The following is an 18,402-nucleotide window of genomic DNA, read 5'->3' as shown; positions in this document are numbered from 1 at the left end:
GTTAGGATTTGGGGAGGGAAAACAGATCCTAGATCTGTATACCAGGGAAGCTTAATCCGGGAGCAGGGCATGTGCTGAGGCAGGGGATGATTTAGGACCATTCCCAGTGTGTTCGTGGAACTGGTCCCAGCCTCTTCCTGCATAGCTTTTAGCACTTCTGCTAGTCTGTCAGCGCGCACACACGCACACACACACGCACGCACGCACGCACACACACACACACACACACACACACACACACACACACACACACACACACACGGACACACTAACAGTGCATTTGGAAAGTATTCAGACCCCTTCCCTTTTTCCACATGTTGTTACATTACAGCTAAAATGAATTAAATAATTTTTCCCCTCATCAATCTACACACGATACCACATAAACTGATTTTTAGAAATGTTAGCAAATGTATATATATTTAAAAAAACAGAAATTCCTTATTTACATAAGTGTTCAGACCCTTTGCTGTGAGACTCAAAATTGAGCTCAGGTACATCCTGTTTCCATTGATCATCCTTGAGATGTTTCTACAACTTGATTGGAGTCCACCTGTGGTAAATTCAATTGATTGGACATGATTTGGAAAAGCACACACCTGTCTATATAAAGGTTCCACAGTTGACAGTGCTTGTCAGAGAAAAAACCAAGTCATGCCTTCGAAGGAATTGTTCGTAGAGCTCCGAGACAGGATAGTGTCGAGGCACAGATCTGGGGAAGGGTACCAAAAGAATTCTGCAGGTCCAAGAACACAGTGGCCTCCGTCACTCTTAAATGGAAGAAATTTGGAACCACCGAGACTCTTCTTAGAGCTGGCTGCCCGGCCAAACTGAGCAATCGGGGGAGAAGAGCCTTGGTCAGGGAGGTGACCAAGAACCTGATGGTCACTCTTACAGAGCTCCAGAGTTCTTCTGTGGAGAAGGGAGACCCTTCCAGAAGGACAACCATCTCTGCAGCACTCCATCAATCAGGCCTTCATGGTGGAGAGGCCAGACGGAAGCCACTCCTCAGTAAAAGGCACATGACAGCCCGCTTGGAATTTGCCAAAAGGCACTTAAAGGGCATTCAGACCATGATAAACAAGATTCTCTGGTACTTACTTCCATGGACATACTTATCTGAAAACCTACCTGAATACGTATTTGAATACTTACCTGAACATACTTACCTGCATTGCTTGCTGTTTGGGGTTTTAGGCTGGGTTTCTGTACAGCACTTTGAGATATCAGCTGATGTACGAAGGGCTCTATAAATACATTTGATTTGATTTGACTTACCTAGACACACTTACCTGAACACACTTACCTGAACACACTTACCTGGACATAGAGTATTTCCCTGAATATTTACCTTGACATACCTGAGTACATACATGACATACATAATATGCTAAATAGTGTAAATTACCTCCAGTTTTCTGGCCATCTGCCTTTGAAGCCTCTGCACATCAGCTTCCATCTTCTGGGTCTGCATCTGTATGTGCTTCAGGATATCCATCTGCGTGTGCTTCAGGATATCCATCTGCGTGTGCTTCAGGATATCCATCTGCGTGTGCTTCAGGATATCCATCTGCATGGATATGTGTTGTTACATTACATGGATATGTAATGTTGTTACATTACAGCTAAAATGAATTAAATAATTTTCCCCCTCATCAATCTACACACGATACCACATAAACTGATTTTTAGAAATGTTAGCAAATGTATATATATTTAAAAAAACAGAAATTCCTTATTTACATAAGTGTTCAGACCCTTTGCTGTGAGACTCAAAATTGAGCTCAGGTACATCCTGTTTCCATTGATCATCCTTGAGATGTTTCTACAACTTGATTGGAGTCCACCTGTGGTAAATTCAATTGATTGGACATGATTTGGAAAAGCACACACCTGTCTATATAAAGGTTCCACAGTTGACAGTGCTTGTCAGAGAAAAAACCAAGTCATGCCTTCGAAGGAATTGTTCGTAGAGCTCCGAGACAGGATAGTGTCGAGGCACAGATCTGGGGAAGGGTACCAAAAGAATTCTGCAGGTCCAAGAACACAGTGGCCTCCATCACTCTTAAATGGAAGAAATTTGGAACCACCGAGACTCTTCTTAGAGCTGGCTGCCCGGCCAAACTGAGCAATCGGGGGAGAAGAGCCTTGGTCAGGGAGGTGACCAAGAACCTGATGGTCACTCTTACAGAGCTCCAGAGTTCTTCTGTGGAGAAGGGAGACCCTTCCAGAAGGACAACCATCTCTGCAGCACTCTATCAATCAGGCCTTCATGGTGGAGAGGCCAGACGGAAGCCACTCCTCAGTAAAAGGCACATGACAGCCCGCTTGGAATTTGCCAAAAGGCACTTAAAGGGCATTCAGACCATGATAAACAAGATTCTCTGTCCATAGCCTTACTTCCATGGACATACTTATCTGAAAACCTACCTGAATACGTATTTGAATACTTACCTGAACATACTTACCTGCATTGCTTGCTGTTTGGGGTTTTAGGCTGGGTTTCTGTACAGCACTTTGAGATATCAGCTGATGTACGAAGGGCTATATAAATACATTTGATTTGATTTGACTTACCTAGACACACTTACCTGAACACACTTACCTGAACACACTTACCTGGACATAGAGTATTTCCCTGAATATTTACCTTGACATACCTGAGTACATACATGACATACATAATATGCTAAATAGTGTAAATTACCTCCAGTTTTCTGGCCATCTGCCTTTGAAGCCTCTGCACATCAGCTTCCATCCTCCGGGTCTGCATCTGCATGTGCTTCAGGATATCCATCTGCGTGTGCTTCAGGATATCCATCTGCGTGTGCTTCAGGATATCCATCTGTGTGTGCTTCAGGATATCCATCTGCGTGTGCTTCAGGATATCCATCTGCGTGTGCTTCAGGATATTCTTGTGAGCCAGTTTCTTCTTGAGGACTTCCATCCTTCTCAATGTGGCACTGTATTCTATCCACACACCTGAACGACTGCACCAGCTTGTCTCTCATGCTTTTCCCAGAGCTTCTTTCTGTCCTGAAACTCATTAAGCAAATATCCACATTCAGAGCATCCTTCTTTTCAACCACAGTCCTGTAATTCTCTCTCGTGATATCAGGTATCCTAGCAGTTAGAGAGGCGAGCCACTTAGAATTCCGGGTCCAATGGGGAAAAATCTGGTGGGATCAAACAACCGGAGGCTTGCTGGAATCAAAGCCTAGATGCCACTGCCTGCCGTTGTGCCCTTGAGCATGGCACTTAACCCCGCAAAACAACAGCTCCCGGGGCGCCTCTCTAAACCTCTATATGTATGTGTATGTCCTGTATGATAGGTTTAATCCTGTGTGTATCTGTAGCTAACATCCTTTAAGCTTTACTCTGCTTCATATCTACATCACTAGCAGACTTTATTGCCACTCCTCTTTCGGAGGGGTTGGGTTAAAAAGTGGAAGTCAACTTTTGGTTGGCCAATAAAAGTGACGTTAATCTTAATGGGAATGAATCCGCAACAGATCTGTAAAACTCCTGCAGAGACATGGGAGAGATCAACTACATCAAAACCATACTCACTTTCGCTCTTATCTCCACTAATGGTGAAGAATCACGTGCTCAAACTTTGCAATGGTGTCGATGGCAAACATTATCAAGCCTTTGGTTCAGAATCTCAAGATTCTAGTGGTTAGAGTGTAGAGGTGGCAGGGTAGCCTAGTGGTTAGAGTGTAGAGGTGGCAGGGTAGCCTAGTGGTTAGAGTGTAGAGGTGGCAGGGTAGCCTAGTGGTTAGAGTGTAGAGGTGGCAGGGTAGCCTAGTGGTTAGAGTGTAGAGGTGGCAGGGTAGCCTAGTGGTTAGAGTGTAGAGGTGGCAGGGTAGCCTAGTGGTTAGAGTGTAGAAGTGGCAGGGTAGCCTAGTGGTTAGAGTGTAGAAGTGGCAGGGTAGCCTAGTGGTTAGAGTGTAGAGGTGGCAGGGTAGCCTAGTGGTTAGAGTGTAGAGGTGGCAGGGTAGCCTAGTGGTTAAAGTGTAGTGGTGGCAGGGTAGCCTAGTGGTTAGAGTGTAGAAGTGGCAGGGTAGCCTAGTGGTTAGAGTGTAGAGGCGGCAGGGTAGCCTAGTGGTTAGAGTGTAGAGGCGGCAGGGTAGCCTAGTGGTTAGAGTGTAGAGGTGGCAGGGTAGCCTAGTGGTTAGAGTGTAGAGGTGGCAGGGTAGCCTAGTGGTTAGAGTGTAGAGGTGGCAGGGTAGCCTAGTGGTTAGAGTGTAGAGGTGGCAGGGTAGCCTAGTGGTTAGAGTGTAGAGGTGGCAGGGTAGCCTAGTGGTTAGAGTGTAGAGGTGGCAGGGTAGCCTAGTGGTTAGAGTGTAGAGGTGGCAGGGTAGCCTAGTGGTTAGAGTGTAGAGGTGGCAGGGTAGCGTAGTGGTTAGAGTGTAGAGGTGGCAGGGTAGCCTAGTGGTTAGAGTGTAGAGGTGGCAGGGTAGCCTAGTGGTTAGAGTGTAGAGGCGGCAGGGTAGCCTAGTGGTTAGAGTGTAGAGGTGGCAGGGTAGCCTAGTGGTTAGAGTGTAGAGGTGGCAGGGTAGCCTAGTGGTTAGAGTGTAGAGGTGGCAGGGTAGCGTAGTGGTTAGAGTGTAGAGGTGGCAGGGTAGCCTAGTGGTTAGAGTGTAGAGGTGGCAGGGTAGCCTAGTGGTTAGAGTGTAGAGGCGGCAGGGTAGCCTAGTGGTTAGAGTGTAGAGGTGGCAGGGTAGCCTAGTGGTTAGAGTGTAGAGGTGGCAGGGTAGCCTAGTGGTTAGAGTGTAGAGGTGGCAGGGTAGCCTAGTGGTTAGAGTGTAGAGGTGGCAGGGTAGCCTAGTGGTTAGAGTGTAGAGGTGGCAGGGTAGCCTAGTGGTTAGAGTGTAGAGGCGGCAGGGTAGCCTAGTGGTTAGAGCGTTGGACTAGTAACCGGAAGGTTGCAAGTTCAGTTCCCAGTTCTGTCGTTCTGCCCCTGAACAGGCAGTTAAACCCACCGTCATTGAAAATAAAAATGTGTTCTTAACTGACTTGCCGAGTTAAATAAAGGTTAAAAAAAAAATAATACGTTCTGTAACAATCCGCCAGAGAGAACGAAAAGACATCTGAACCATCTGAAGCCCAGTGAGGACTGAAAGTACCTTCAGAATATGGCCACAAGTAATCATGGCAAGAAATTAACCAAACATTACAAATTCTAGGGTCGCTTAGATACGAAATGCAAGTCCTTAGCAACAATGCTTTATAAATGTTAATAAAACTTCACGCCATCATTCCATAATGAGACTTTTCTAGGAAAAACATGTAAAAACCTTTGCAACCAATCCGTCAATCTCTCAGGAAAATAAAACGCATTTGAATTGAATAAAGTTACAATATATAAATTTTTTGGGCGACCCGACCAACTTAGATATGTCATTTTCTCATTGAAAACAAGTTCAATGATCTGTTCTATTATCTCTATTTCTATGCTTCTCGTTCTTAAGTTATATTTTTGCATCTTTTACTTTCGGTTTTGTACACCAGATTCAAAAAGCTGAAACTACAATATTTTTGGTTATGTAAAATATATTTCACAGTGGTTTAGATGGTACACTGATTCTTCACACTATACTTGCGTTTTGTCACATAAACTGAAATTAGGAAAACGATTAGAATTTTAGCAACCAGGAAATGGCAGAGCGATTTCTGCATAGTGCACATTTAATTGAATTCCATTGGATGACCTAGTTGAGCTTTCTTGACTCATGCTCAGCTGCATATAAACACAGGGCGGCAACAAAGCCCATCTTGCAGAACTTGGCAAACCTGGCTATAGCTCTATGTTCACAGGATGCGTCCTTTTAAATCTGACCCCCATCCCCCACTCTCTTCCTCTCTCTCTGCTACCTGCCCCTACCTCCGCCTACCCTCTCAGCCAGAGGAACCATGCGCCAGAGGAACCGTGCGCGCCCCTCCGACCGAGGCGTCGCCCAGTGACGATGAGGATGCTGATGAGATCTCAGGTCAGGACGTGGAGTTGAAAGTAGAGAGAGGTGAGAGATGTGAGGGAGAGACATGGAGATAGACTGTACATAACACTGCATGAATATATTATTATTATTATAATCCCTTGTGGTGTTGAAGTAAAGAGCCACCAGGGGGCGATAAAACCTGGTAAGACACAGAGCCATATATATGTGTATTGAGATTGTATCTTTGGCCACAGGACCAAGTCGGACTGCGGATGCAAACTACAGACCAAGCAGTGTAAGTATGAGTTGTTGACAGATTTAAGAGAATGCAACTGAAGACCGATAATGTGTTACCTGCTCTATAGTAATGATGTGTATAAACCCTGGATTGATGATGCAATGACCATTTTATTTTTTTATTTTTTACCTTTATTTAACTAGGCAAGTCAGTTAAGAACAAATTCTTATTTTCAATGACGGCCTAGGAACAGGGGCAGAACGACAGATTTGTACTCGGTGATTTGAACTTGCAACCTTCCGGTTACTAGTCCAAAGCTCTAACCACTAGGCTACCCTGCCGCCCCAGTGAGAGGCTTAGAAGTCACCGGCCTCCATATTGGTACTGCCCGGTAGAAGCAGTACTCCATAGGAATGAATGGAATTTTTGACAGTATTTCAATAAAAGGTTTCAAGGACAAAATTACATGGGGACAGTAACATTAGTCCTCTCTAAAAACAAATATGTATTTATTAAGGAATATGCTCTTTCATTATTTGTTTTATGTTCAGGTCACTAAATATAATTAAAAGTTTGCATGAAGGTGTCTGTAATAGAATATACTTGTCTAAAATGAATGTAGACATTAATAAATGCATTTCTATATCTTCCAACATCTGTTTTACACTGGAGGAGGAGTAACAAGATGGCTGTGCAGTGGCTTCCAAACAGCGCCCCTGTCAGTCATCTAGGGTTAATACATATAATTAATAGTACCTGACCAGCCATCAAACAAATCATTAGTTGCCGATATACCACACTACCACACTTAATGTTCTCATGGTGTGACTCTCTCTCTCTCTCCAGGTGACTTCCAGTCAGAAAGGAGAGCAAGGAGATCCAGGGCCAGCCGGCCCCCCTGGCTCCCCTGGGCCCCCAGGCCCACACAGTCTCTTTAGCAAAGGCTTCTCTCAGGGATTGCCAGGACCCAGGGGCCCCCAGGGGCCCCCAGGACCAGCAGGAACACCCGGAACACCCGGTAACGACGGCCAGCCAGTAAGAACCTGTTTGTTACCACAACATCCCCTCCCCTTCACCCCCTATTGTTCATGTTGATCAGAACTGTATTGTAATTGCAAATCACAGTTGTATCTGGTTCCGGCCGATTCATTTGTTCACTCTGACTCCTAGACATTTGTGTGGTTTGTCTCGGCAGGCGTATTTCTCACCAAAATAGTTCAGTTCCATTGGTGTTCTCTCTCTTTAATTCTGCTATTGACTCCTTTTAATGGCCCATTTAGGTGGTTTCATGCCCACAGCCAGTGGCCACGATGACGGCTGTATTGTTACCTCATTCAGTGGTTTAGAATAGCAGTTTTTTATGAATGTTTTTTGGGGTCAGAAATCGTTTTTATACAGTACCAGTCAACAGTTTGGACACCTACTTATTCAAGGGTTTTTCTTTATTCTTACTATTTTCTTCATTGTAGAATAATAGTCAAGACATCAAAACTATGAAATAATACATATGGAATCATGTAGTAACCAAAAAAGTGTTAAACAAATGAAATAAAAAATAAAAAAGATAAACCACCTGGTATTGACAACTTAAATGGAAAGCTAATGAGGATGGTAGCAGACTTTATTGCCACTCCTATTTGTCATCATTTTAATCCGTCTGGAGGAAAACGTTTTTCTTCTGACCTGGAGTAAAGCCAAAGTCATTCCGCTACCCAAGAATGGTAAAGCACCCTTTACTGGTTCTAACAGCCAACCAATCAGCTTGCTGCCGACGCATAGCAAAGTTTTGCAAAAAAAATAGTTTGACCAGATACAATTCTAATTCTCTGTAAACAAATGAACAACAGACTTTCAGCATGCTTATAGAGAAGGGCACTCAACATGTACTGCACTGACACAAATGACTGATGATTGTTTGAAAGAAATTGATAATAAGTAGATTGTGGGAGCTGTACACATATGGAATCATGTAGTAACCAAAGAAGTGTTAAACAAATCCAAATATATTTGAGATTTGAGATTCTTCAAAGTAGCCAACCTTGGCCTTGATGACAGCTTTGCACACTCTTGGCATTCTCTCAACCAGCTTCACTTGGAATGCTTTTCCAACATTCTTGAAGGAGTTCCACATATGCTCTGCACTTGTTAGCTGCTTTTCCTTCACTCTGCGGTCCAACTCATCCCAAACCATCGCAATTGGATTGAAGTTGAGTGATTGTGGAGGCCAGGTCATCTGAAGCAGCACGTCTCCATCACTCTCCTTATTGGCCAAATAGCCCTTACACATCCTGGAGGTGTTTTGGGTCATTGTCCTGTTGAAAAACAAATGATAGTCCCACTAAGCGCAAACCTGATGGGATTGCATATTGCTGCAGAATGCTGTGGTAGCAATGCTGGTTAAGTGTGACTTGAATTCCCACACCATCACACCTCCTCCTCCATGATTCACGGTGGGAACCACATGCAGAGATGATCCGTTCACCTACTCTACGTCTCACAAAGACACGGTAGTTGGAAACAACAATCTCAAATTTGGCCTCATCAGACCAAAAGACAGATTTCCACCGTTCTAATGTGCATTGCTCGTGTTTTTGTTTTGCCCCAAGCAAGTCTCTTCTTCTTATTGGTGTCCTTTAGTAGTGGTTTCTTTGCAGCAATTCCACCATGGTCATCTACAAGACCCTGCTAGGTAAGTCCCCCCTTATCTCAGCTCACTGGTCACCATAGCAGCACCCACCTGTAGCACGCGCTCCAGCAGGTATATCTCTCTGGCTGCCTCTCCTTCCAGTTCTCTGCTGCCAATGACTGGAACGAACTACAAAAATCTCTGAAACTGGAAACACTTATCTCCCTCACTAGCTTTAAGCACCAACTGTCAGAGCAGCTCACAGATTACTGCTCCTGTACATAGCCCATCTATAATTTAGCCCAAACAACTACCTCTTTCCATACTGTATTTATTTATTTATTTTGCTCCTTTGCACCCCATTATTTTTATTTCTACTTTGCACATTCTTCCACTGCAAATCTACCATTCCAGTGTTTTACTTGCTATATTGTATTTACTTCGCCACCATGGCCTTTTTTTTTACTTTACCTCCCTTGTCTCACCTCACACATTGTATATAGACTTATTTTTCTACTGTATTATTGACTGTATGTTTGTTTTACTCCATGTGTAACTCTGTGTTGTTGTATGTGTCGAACTGCTTTGCTTTATCTTGGCCAGGTCGCAATTGTAAATTGTTTTTGCTTGTTTGAGCTGTTCTTGCCATAATGCGGATTTGGTATTTTACCAAATAGGTCTATCTTCTGTATACCACCCTTACCTTTTCACAACACAACTGATTGGCTCAAACAAATTAAGGAAATGTACTTTAACAAGGCACACCTGTTATTTGAAATGCATTCCAGGTGACTACCTCATGAAGCTGGTTGAGAGTATGAAAAGCTGTCATCAAGGCAAAGGGTGGCTACTTTAAAGAATCTCAAATCTAAAACACTTTTTTGGTTACTATATAATTCCATATGTGTTATTTCATAGTTTTGATGTCTTCACTATTATTCACTATTATTCTATAATGTAGAGAATAGTAAAAATAAAGAAAAACCCTTGAATGAGTAGGTGTGTTTAAACTTTTGACACAGTACTGTACAGTGTTTAATTGCTATATTGTAATTACTTCGCCACCATGGCCTATTTATTGCCTTACCTCCTTTATCTTACCTCATTTGCACTCACTGTATTATTGACTGTATGTTTGTTTATTCCATGTGTAACTCTGTGTTGTTATATGTGTCGAACTTCTTTGCTTTATCTTGGCCAGGTCGCAGTTGTGAGAACTTGTTCTCAACTGGCCTACCTGGTTAAATAAAACATTTGTAAAAAATGTATATGTTTTGTGTTCTCTAGGGCAGTGGAGGGATAGACGGAAACCCTGTGAGTATTCTTCATGCGTGTCATTGTTCATTGTGGCTTATCTTTCATTCCTTAGGACTTCAAACGTTCATCATTACTAGAATTAAACATCTGAGCTGAGATAGGCCTACTGCATGGTGGGACTTATAGTGTTATTCAATTGCTAACAAGCATCGGTCAATTTTGAAGCCACTTTTTCAAAACTCTTTACAGTCTGCATTACCAACATGCATCTTTACCAAACAGTTAATCTCGCCTCTAAAACTCACTCAAACAATCAAAACACTTCATACATATCTCAAAATAAGCTCGTTTGACCATAACACTGGCAACAGTTCTCACTCAGAAAGAATACATTGTCACTCACAACACTCTGACCTGAAAAACACTAACAGTGAGCATTACATACAGTGGGGAGAACAAGTTTTTGATACACTGCCGATTTTGCAGGTTTTCCTACTTACAAAGCACGTAGAGGTCTGTAATTTTTTTTATCATAGGTACACTTCAACTGTGAGAGACGGAATCTAAAACAAGAATCCAGAAAACCACATTGTATGATTCATCCAGAAAATAAATGAGCCTCTCTGTATTGTATTGGCCAATGAGTGGTTTGTGTAACAGCAAACCATAATTGGACAGTTCTGCACCCATTGATGTTAGCTCCTCTCTGGCCTGGGACATCCACGGTTGCTCTCTGTCCAATCACATTTCTTCTCCTGTGGTGTGTTTTGGCCAGGTTGAATCCAGCTTCATCCACAAAGATGAATGTATGTGCAGTTTGCCTGGCTTCCATCTCCATTACTCTCTAAATCCTGACAACCTTTCACAGTACTTTACATTATGCATAGCTGTGTATGTACCCTGTTGGGTTATTGAACAGACATCTTACCTGGACATATTGATACCGGAGTTCTTTCACACGTTCCCCGTTTCTCTCAATGGGTACAGGTGCTTTATCCTTATTTTATGTTTCTCTAGGACTCTGGCAATTGTCGTTGTGCTGACCGTATTCACATTCCCAACAGTGATATTGTCTGCCAGCACTCTGTCTCGAATTTCCCGCAGTTTTATTGCATTGTTGCCAATTACCATGTCAACAATGTCAATTTCCTGCGGATCTGATAACATTCTGCCTCTCCTTCCTGTGTGAGGCAACCTTTGGATCCTACTGAAAAACACAAAACAATCAATATATTTCAACTTGTCAGAACATGTAAAAATGTGAACATACTGTAATATGTAGTTCAATTTATCATTGACGGATGCAAATCTCACCTGTTGTTTTGCTGGAAAATGTGTACTATTATTGACGCAACTGTTGAACGCTGCAGATTTGGTTGCACCCTTAAACCGGCCTCTCTCAAAGAGAGACCCTGGTTTACAACTGTCACGTTCTGACCTTAGTTCCTTTGTTTTTGTCTTTGTTTTAGTATGGTCAGGGCGTGAGTTGGGGTGGGCAGTCTATGTTTGTTTTTCTATGTTGGTTTTTGAGTTCGGCCTAGTATGGTTCTCAATCAGAGGCAGCTGTCAATTGTTGTCCCTGATTGAGAATCATACTTAGGTAGCCTGGATTTCCTGGGTTTTGGTTGGTGGGTGTTTTGTTTCCGTGTGAGTATTAGGGCCACACAGTTTCGGTTATTCAAGTCATCGTTTATTGTTTTGTTCCAGTGTTCATTTGTCTTTATTAAAATCATCATGAACACTTACCACGCTGCGCTTTGGTCCGATCCTTACTCCTCCTCCTCAGAAGAGGAAGACAACCCTTACAACAACATGGTCAATAATTGTGGCCCTTATCTCATCAGAGACCACCACTCTTGGTCTTCCTCTCCTTTGTCCTCCACGCATTCTCCCTCTCCCTGCCACTCTTCTTTCCCCCACCAACCTGTCTTCCTTGATCCATGTCTCCAAACTAAATCATTCTGAAGTCGTCGTCTTTTGTCTGTTTGGTAACGAGACTAAAAACAGGACACTTGGGTCGGCTTTCAGCTGAAACTGCAATCAGCTGTGTTTGGAATGATTATATATTCTGCTGAGATTTTCAATATGTTTCAGTCTGGTTACTGCAGAAATGCACGACATTTGCCATCATTCTGTTTTGAATGTGTTTTTAACCGTTTTGAAAACAGTGTGTTAGCATTTGAAAACGTGCTGCAAATATATAGTTTAGCAGGTGGTGGAGTATGAATGAGAAAAGAGTTTGTGAATTTCAGAGAATGTGGTCATTGAATGCATTTTGTGTGAAAGGAATTAAAATGATTCACAGTTTGGATCACATACACTTCTGTTTCGCTGACTGTATGAAGAATTTTGACAGTGTGACTTCAGTTTTGACCAAAGCATGTTAGCAATTGAAAACAAAACGTGAACTATTGTTATTTTACAATAGTGTACAGAGTAGTTCCAGTATTGTGTTTTATTCTGAATCTCCACCCAATAAGGCCCTACAGTACACACTACATAACAGAGACTCTGTTGTTCTGCTATATACAATAATTCCCACACTCTCTATCGCAAGAACACAAATATTCTCATTCCACTGTAAACACACCACGGCTTCTGAGGCGCACACAGCCGATACCTCACATGTGTACACCAGACCCAGTCCCTCAGCCAACTTCGGAGGAAAGAGGGAGGCAGTCATTTGGAAATGTTTTACAAAAATGAGGAAAGTTGAGTCTGTGTTTATTTACAACTCACGTCCCTGGACGTCAGAGATGGGCGATGGAGAATGGATCTTCTACGGTGGTCCCTCTAGGGGGTCTTAGATCTGCTTTCGTGCGTTTCGATCTAGTGAAACGAGAGCACCTGCCCACCTGTGGGTTTGATCAACTCTGAAGCCCAGGTCCCCTGACCTCTGTGTGAAAAGATATGGGGTGCTGCTCACACGTGTGGGCTGGCTGGCTGGCTGGCTGGCTGGCTGGCTCAAAGGTACCTCGGAGAGGGATTAGATAACTGTTATAGTGAAAACTGTCTGGATGGTCTTTTTGAACATTGGGTTTTATGGAGTGATATAACTCTGGAAGGAAGGGCCACACATCCATCCAATCGTCAACTCCTGTCAGTCCACCAATCATTGCTGGAAAACCTATTGTAACTGTACTCGACCCATGTGGATATCTTCATATGTTTTAACCCATCAGCCATTTCTCATGTTGATAATCCTCACTTGCTGTGTTTCCTACCACAGGGAGAAACTGGAGTTCAGGGATTTCCAGGCTTGCCAGGAGATCCTGGTCCCAAAGGAGACAAGGTGCAACATCACATACTGTCTAACCTCCTTTCACTGCTGCAGACAGTATATGACGTTCTAGTGTCCTACAGGTTTTAGCTCCACTATCGATGAATAGTTCAGCGGTGCTCTACTTTATTGCAAATGTTTTGCTCTGACCCAAACACCAACATCAAGGGCTGGCGATTAATTACATCAAGGGCTGGCGATTAATTACATCAAGGGCTGGCGATCAATTACATCAAGGGCTGGCGATTAATTACATCAAGGGCTGGCGATCAATTACATCAAGGGCTGGCGATTAATTACATCAAGGGCTGGCGATCAATTACATCAAGGGCTGGCGATCAATTGCATCAAGGGCTGGCGATTAATTACATCAAGGGCTGGCGATCAATTACATCAAGGGCTGGCGATCAATTACATCAAGGGCTGGCGATCAATTACATCAAGGGCTGGCGATTAACTACATCAAGGGCTGGCGATCAATTACATCAAGGGCTGGCGATTAATTACATCAAGGCTGGCGATCAATTACATCAAGGGCTGGCGATTAATTACATCAAGGGCTGGCAATTAACTACATCAAGGGCTGGCGATCAATTACATCAAGGGCTGGCGATCAATTACATCAAGGGCTGGCGATCAGTTACATCAAGGGCTGGCGATCAGTTACATCAAGGGCTGGCGATTAACTACATCAAGGGCTGGCGATCAATTACATCAAGGGCTGGCGATTAACTACATCAAGGGCTGGCGATTAACTACATCAAGGGCTGGCGATCAATTACATCAAGGGCTGGCGATTAATTACATCAAGGGCTGGCGATTAACTACATCAAGGGCTGGCGATCAATTACATCAAGGGCTGGCGATCAATTACATCAAGGGCTGGCGATTAACTACATCAAAGGCTGGCGATCAATTACATCAAGGGCTGGCGATTAATTACATCAAGGCTGGCGATCAATTACATCAAGGGCTGGCGATTAATTACATCAATGGCTGGCAATTAACTACATCAAGGGCTGGCGATCAATTACATCAAGGGCTGGCGATCAGTTACATCAAGGGCTGGCGATTAACTACATCAAGGGCTGGCGATCAATTACATCAAGGGCTGGCGATTAACTACATCAAGGGCTGGCGATTAACTACATCAAGGGCTGGCGATCAATTACATCAAGGGCTGGCGATTAACTACATCCGGTGTGTTAGTGCTGGGCCAGAACTAAAATGTGCATTATCCAACAAGGGTCTCCCAGGATTGGATTGAGAAACACTGTTGTACTTGATTGTTGTGTTTGACCCTGAATTGTGTTTGTTTGTTGAACCCTGAAGGGTGATTCTGGAGTGGGCAAACCTGGTCCCCCCGGACCTCCTGGGCCACCGGGTCGACCCAACTCACCCAGATCCCCGGTATGTAGTGTGGAATGAACCACACCGATGTGAATAGATGGATGGAATAATTATTTGGAAGATTGATTTGGTTGTTTTCGTTGAGTCATCAGTTCATTCATTCATTGTAAGCGTATGTGGTTTGCAGGATGGTGTGGACGGCTCAGGCTTTGAGTACTTTGACGGAGACACAGAGATTATGACAGTGAGTGGTCATCCTTTTCAAATCTCTAGAATCCACCTGCTGCTGTTCTGCTCTCTGACTATAGCCGCAAACACCATTTGGGTACACATAAATTAGCATATGCATTTATGCGTTATGACAGATGTATCGTGTTATTTTGTTAATGTTATTGATTTATTTTCTTCATCCAGGGTCCACCTGGTCCTCCAGGGCTTCCTGGGCCCCCAGGTTCATCTGAGGGCCTCTCTGCGTCCCCTGGGGCTCCCGGGGAAAACGGGAAGGATGGAGAGATGGGTAAACCTGGACTGCCTGTGAGTCACCAAACACATCACTGAAACTCCATCAAATCAAATCCAATTTTATTCGTCACATGCGCCGAAATCAACAGGTTACAGTGAAATGCTGAATACAACAGGTGTATTAGACCTTACAGTGAAATGCTGAATACAACAGGTGTAGTAGACCTCACAGTGAAATGCTGAATACAACAGGTGTAGTAGACCTCACAGTGAAATGCTGAATACAACAGGTGTAGTAGACCTCACAGTGAAATGCTGAATACAACAGGTGTAGTAGACCTCACAGTGAAATGCTGAATACAACAGGTGTAGTAGACCTCAGTGAAATGCTGAATACAACAGGTGTAGTAGACCTTACAGTGAAATGCTGAATACAACAGGTGTAGTAGACCTTACAGTGAAATGCTGAATACAACAGGTGTAGTAGACCTTACAGTGAAATGCTGAATACAACAGGTGTAGTATACCTTACAGTGAAATGCTGAATACAACAGGTGTAGTAGACCTTACAGTGAAATGCTGAATACAACAGGTGTAGTAGACCTTACAGTGAAATGCTGAATACAACAGGTGTAGTAGACCTCATAGTGAAATGCTGAATACAACAGGTGTAGTAGACCTCACAGTGAAATGCTGAATACAACAGGTGTAGTAGACCTTACAGTGAAATGCTGAATACAACAGGTGTATTAGACCTTACAGTGAAATGCTGAATACAACAGGTGTAGTAGACCTTACAGTGAAATGCTGAATACAACAGGTGTAGTAGACCTTCCAGTGAAATGCTGAATACAACAGGTGTAGTAGACCTCACAGTGAAATGCTGAATACAACAGGTGTAGTAGACCTCACAGTGAAATGCTGAATACAACAGGTGTAGTAGACCTTCCAGTGAAATGCTGAATACAACAGGTGTAGTAGACCTCACAGTGAAATGCTGAATACAACAGGTGTAGTAGACCTCACAGTGAAATGCTGAATACAACAGGTGTAGTAGACCTTCCAGTGAAATGCTGAATACAACAGGTGTAGTAGACCTTACAGTGAAATGCTGAATACAACAGGTGTAGTAGACCTTCCAGTGAAATGCTTACCGACAAGGTATTACTTACTTATTCTAGGTATTATATTCTGGTCCTATCAGAGGTTTATAAGGCAGATGGGTCTGGTGAAGTGTGTGTGTGTGTGTGTGTGTGTGTGTGTGTGCTTTGCAAATTCATTTCTTAGAACAAAGCATTGCCAGATAATCAAAATAGTTAATCCCCCAGGTGCCTGCCTGATAATCAAAATAGTTAATCCCCCAGGTGCCTGCCTGATAATCAAAATAGTTAATCCCCCAGGTGCCTGCCTGATAATCAAATAGTTAATCCCCCAGGTGTCTGCCTGGTAATCAAAATAGTTAATCCCCCAGGTGCCTGCCTGATAATCAAAATAGTTAATCCCCCAGGTGTCTGCCTGGTAATCAAAATAGTTAATCCCCCAGGTGCCTGCCTTATCATCAAAATAGTTAATCCCCCAGGTGTCTGCCTGATAATCAAAATAGTTAATCCCCCAGGTGTCTGCCAGATAATCAACATAATTAATCCCCCAGGTGTCTGCCTGGTAAACAAAAAAATTAATCCCCCAGGTGTCTGCCTGATAATCAAAATAATGAATACCCCAGGTTAATAATTAATCCCCCAGGTTAATAATTAATCCCCCAGGTTAATCCCCCAGGTTAATAATTCATCCCCCAGGTTAATAATTAAACCCCCAGGTGTCTGCCAGATAATCAAAATAATTAATCCCCCAGGTGTCTGCCTGATAATCAAAATAATTCATCCCCCAGGTTAATCCCCCAGGTTAATAATTAATCCCCCAGGTTAATAATTAATCCCCAAGGTTAATAATGAATCCCCCGGGCTAATAGTTAATCCCCCAGGTTAATAATGAATCCCCCAGGTTAATAATGAATCCCCAAGGTTAATAGTTAATCCCCCAGGTTAATAATGAATCCCCCAGGTTAATAGTTAATCCCCCGGGTTAATAATGAATCCCCCAGGTTAATAGTTAATCCCCAGGTTAATAATGAATCCCCCAGGTTAATAGTTAATCCCCAGGTTAATAATGAATCCCCCGGGTTAATCCCCCAGGTTAATAATGAACCCCCCAGGTTAATAATGAATCCCCAAGGTTAATAGTTAATCCCCCAGGTTAATAATGAATCCCCCAGGTTAATAGTTAATCCCCCGGGCTAATAATGAATCCCCCAGGTTAATCCCCCAGGTTAATAATGAACCCCCCAGGTTAATAATGAATCCCCAAGGTTAATAGTTCATCCCCCAGGTTAATAATGAATCCCCCGGGTTAATCCCCCAGGTTAATAATTAATCCCCCAGGTTAATAATGAATCCCCAAGGTTAATAGTTCATCCCCCAGGTTAATAATTAATCCCCCAGGTTAATCCCCCAGGTTAATAGTTAATCCCCCAGGTTAATAATTAATCCCCCAGGTTAATAGTTCATCCCCCAGGTTAATAATTAATCCCCCAGGTTAATCCCCCAGGTTAATAGTTAATCCCCCAGGTTAATAGTTAATCCCCCAGGTTAATAGTTAATCCCCCAGGTTAATAGTTAATCCCCAGGTTAATAATGAATCCCCCGGGTTAATCCCCCAGGTTAATAGTTAATCCCCCAGGTTAATAGTTAATCCCCCAGGTTAATAATGAATCCCCAATGTTAATAGTTCATCCCCCAGGTTAATAATTAATCCCCCAGTGTCACGCCCTGACCATAGTTTACTTTGTATTTTCTATGTTTTGATTGGTCAGGGTGTGATCTGAGTGGGCATTCTATATGTTTCATGTCTTGTTTGTCTATTTCTATGTTCAGCCTGATATGGTTCTCAGTCAGAGGCAGGTGTTCGTCATTGTCTCTGATTGGGAACCATATTTAGGTAGCCTGGGTTTCACTGTGTGTTTGTGGGTGATTGTTCCTGTCTATGTGTTTTTCACCAGATAGGCTGTTTTAGGTTTTCGTTACGTTCATCACGTTCTTTATTTTTGTAGTGTTTGCATTGATTCGTGTTTTACGTTTGTTCATTAAAACATGGATCGCAATCTACATGCTGCATTTTGGTCCGACTCTCCTTCACATACAGAAAACCGTTACACCCAGGTTAATCCCCCAGGTTAATAGTTAATCCCCCA

At 43.1% G+C, this 18,402-nt stretch overlaps 1 protein-coding gene across 4 annotated transcripts in view; it reads left to right on the top strand.

The window, feature by feature from the left end:
• Positions 1 to 18,402, top strand: part of LOC110536542 (collagen alpha-1(XVIII) chain) — a 106,178-nt gene that overhangs the window by 50,008 nt on the left and 37,768 nt on the right. For all 4 annotated transcript variants that reach the window (XR_005034542.1, XR_005034541.1, XM_036934756.1 and 1 more), the window contains exons 6-13: positions 5,906 to 6,023; positions 6,197 to 6,237; positions 7,027 to 7,215; positions 10,094 to 10,120; positions 13,293 to 13,355; positions 14,676 to 14,753; positions 14,881 to 14,937; positions 15,108 to 15,227. Coding sequence is in view for 2 of the 4 variants with exons in the window: in XM_036934756.1 (XP_036790651.1) it covers positions 5,906 to 6,023; positions 6,197 to 6,237; positions 7,027 to 7,215; positions 10,094 to 10,120; positions 13,293 to 13,355; positions 14,676 to 14,753; positions 14,881 to 14,937; positions 15,108 to 15,227 (693 nt within the window). In the remaining 2 variants the exon portion in view is untranslated. The remainder of the gene's footprint in view (positions 1 to 5,905; positions 6,024 to 6,196; positions 6,238 to 7,026; positions 7,216 to 10,093; positions 10,121 to 13,292; positions 13,356 to 14,675; positions 14,754 to 14,880; positions 14,938 to 15,107; positions 15,228 to 18,402) is intronic.

This window comes from Oncorhynchus mykiss, chromosome 11 (genome assembly GCF_013265735.2).
Source record: "Oncorhynchus mykiss isolate Arlee chromosome 11, USDA_OmykA_1.1, whole genome shotgun sequence".
Classification (NCBI taxonomy): Eukaryota; Metazoa; Chordata; class Actinopteri; order Salmoniformes; family Salmonidae; genus Oncorhynchus; species Oncorhynchus mykiss.
This window is presented reverse-complemented; position numbering and strand designations above follow the sequence as displayed.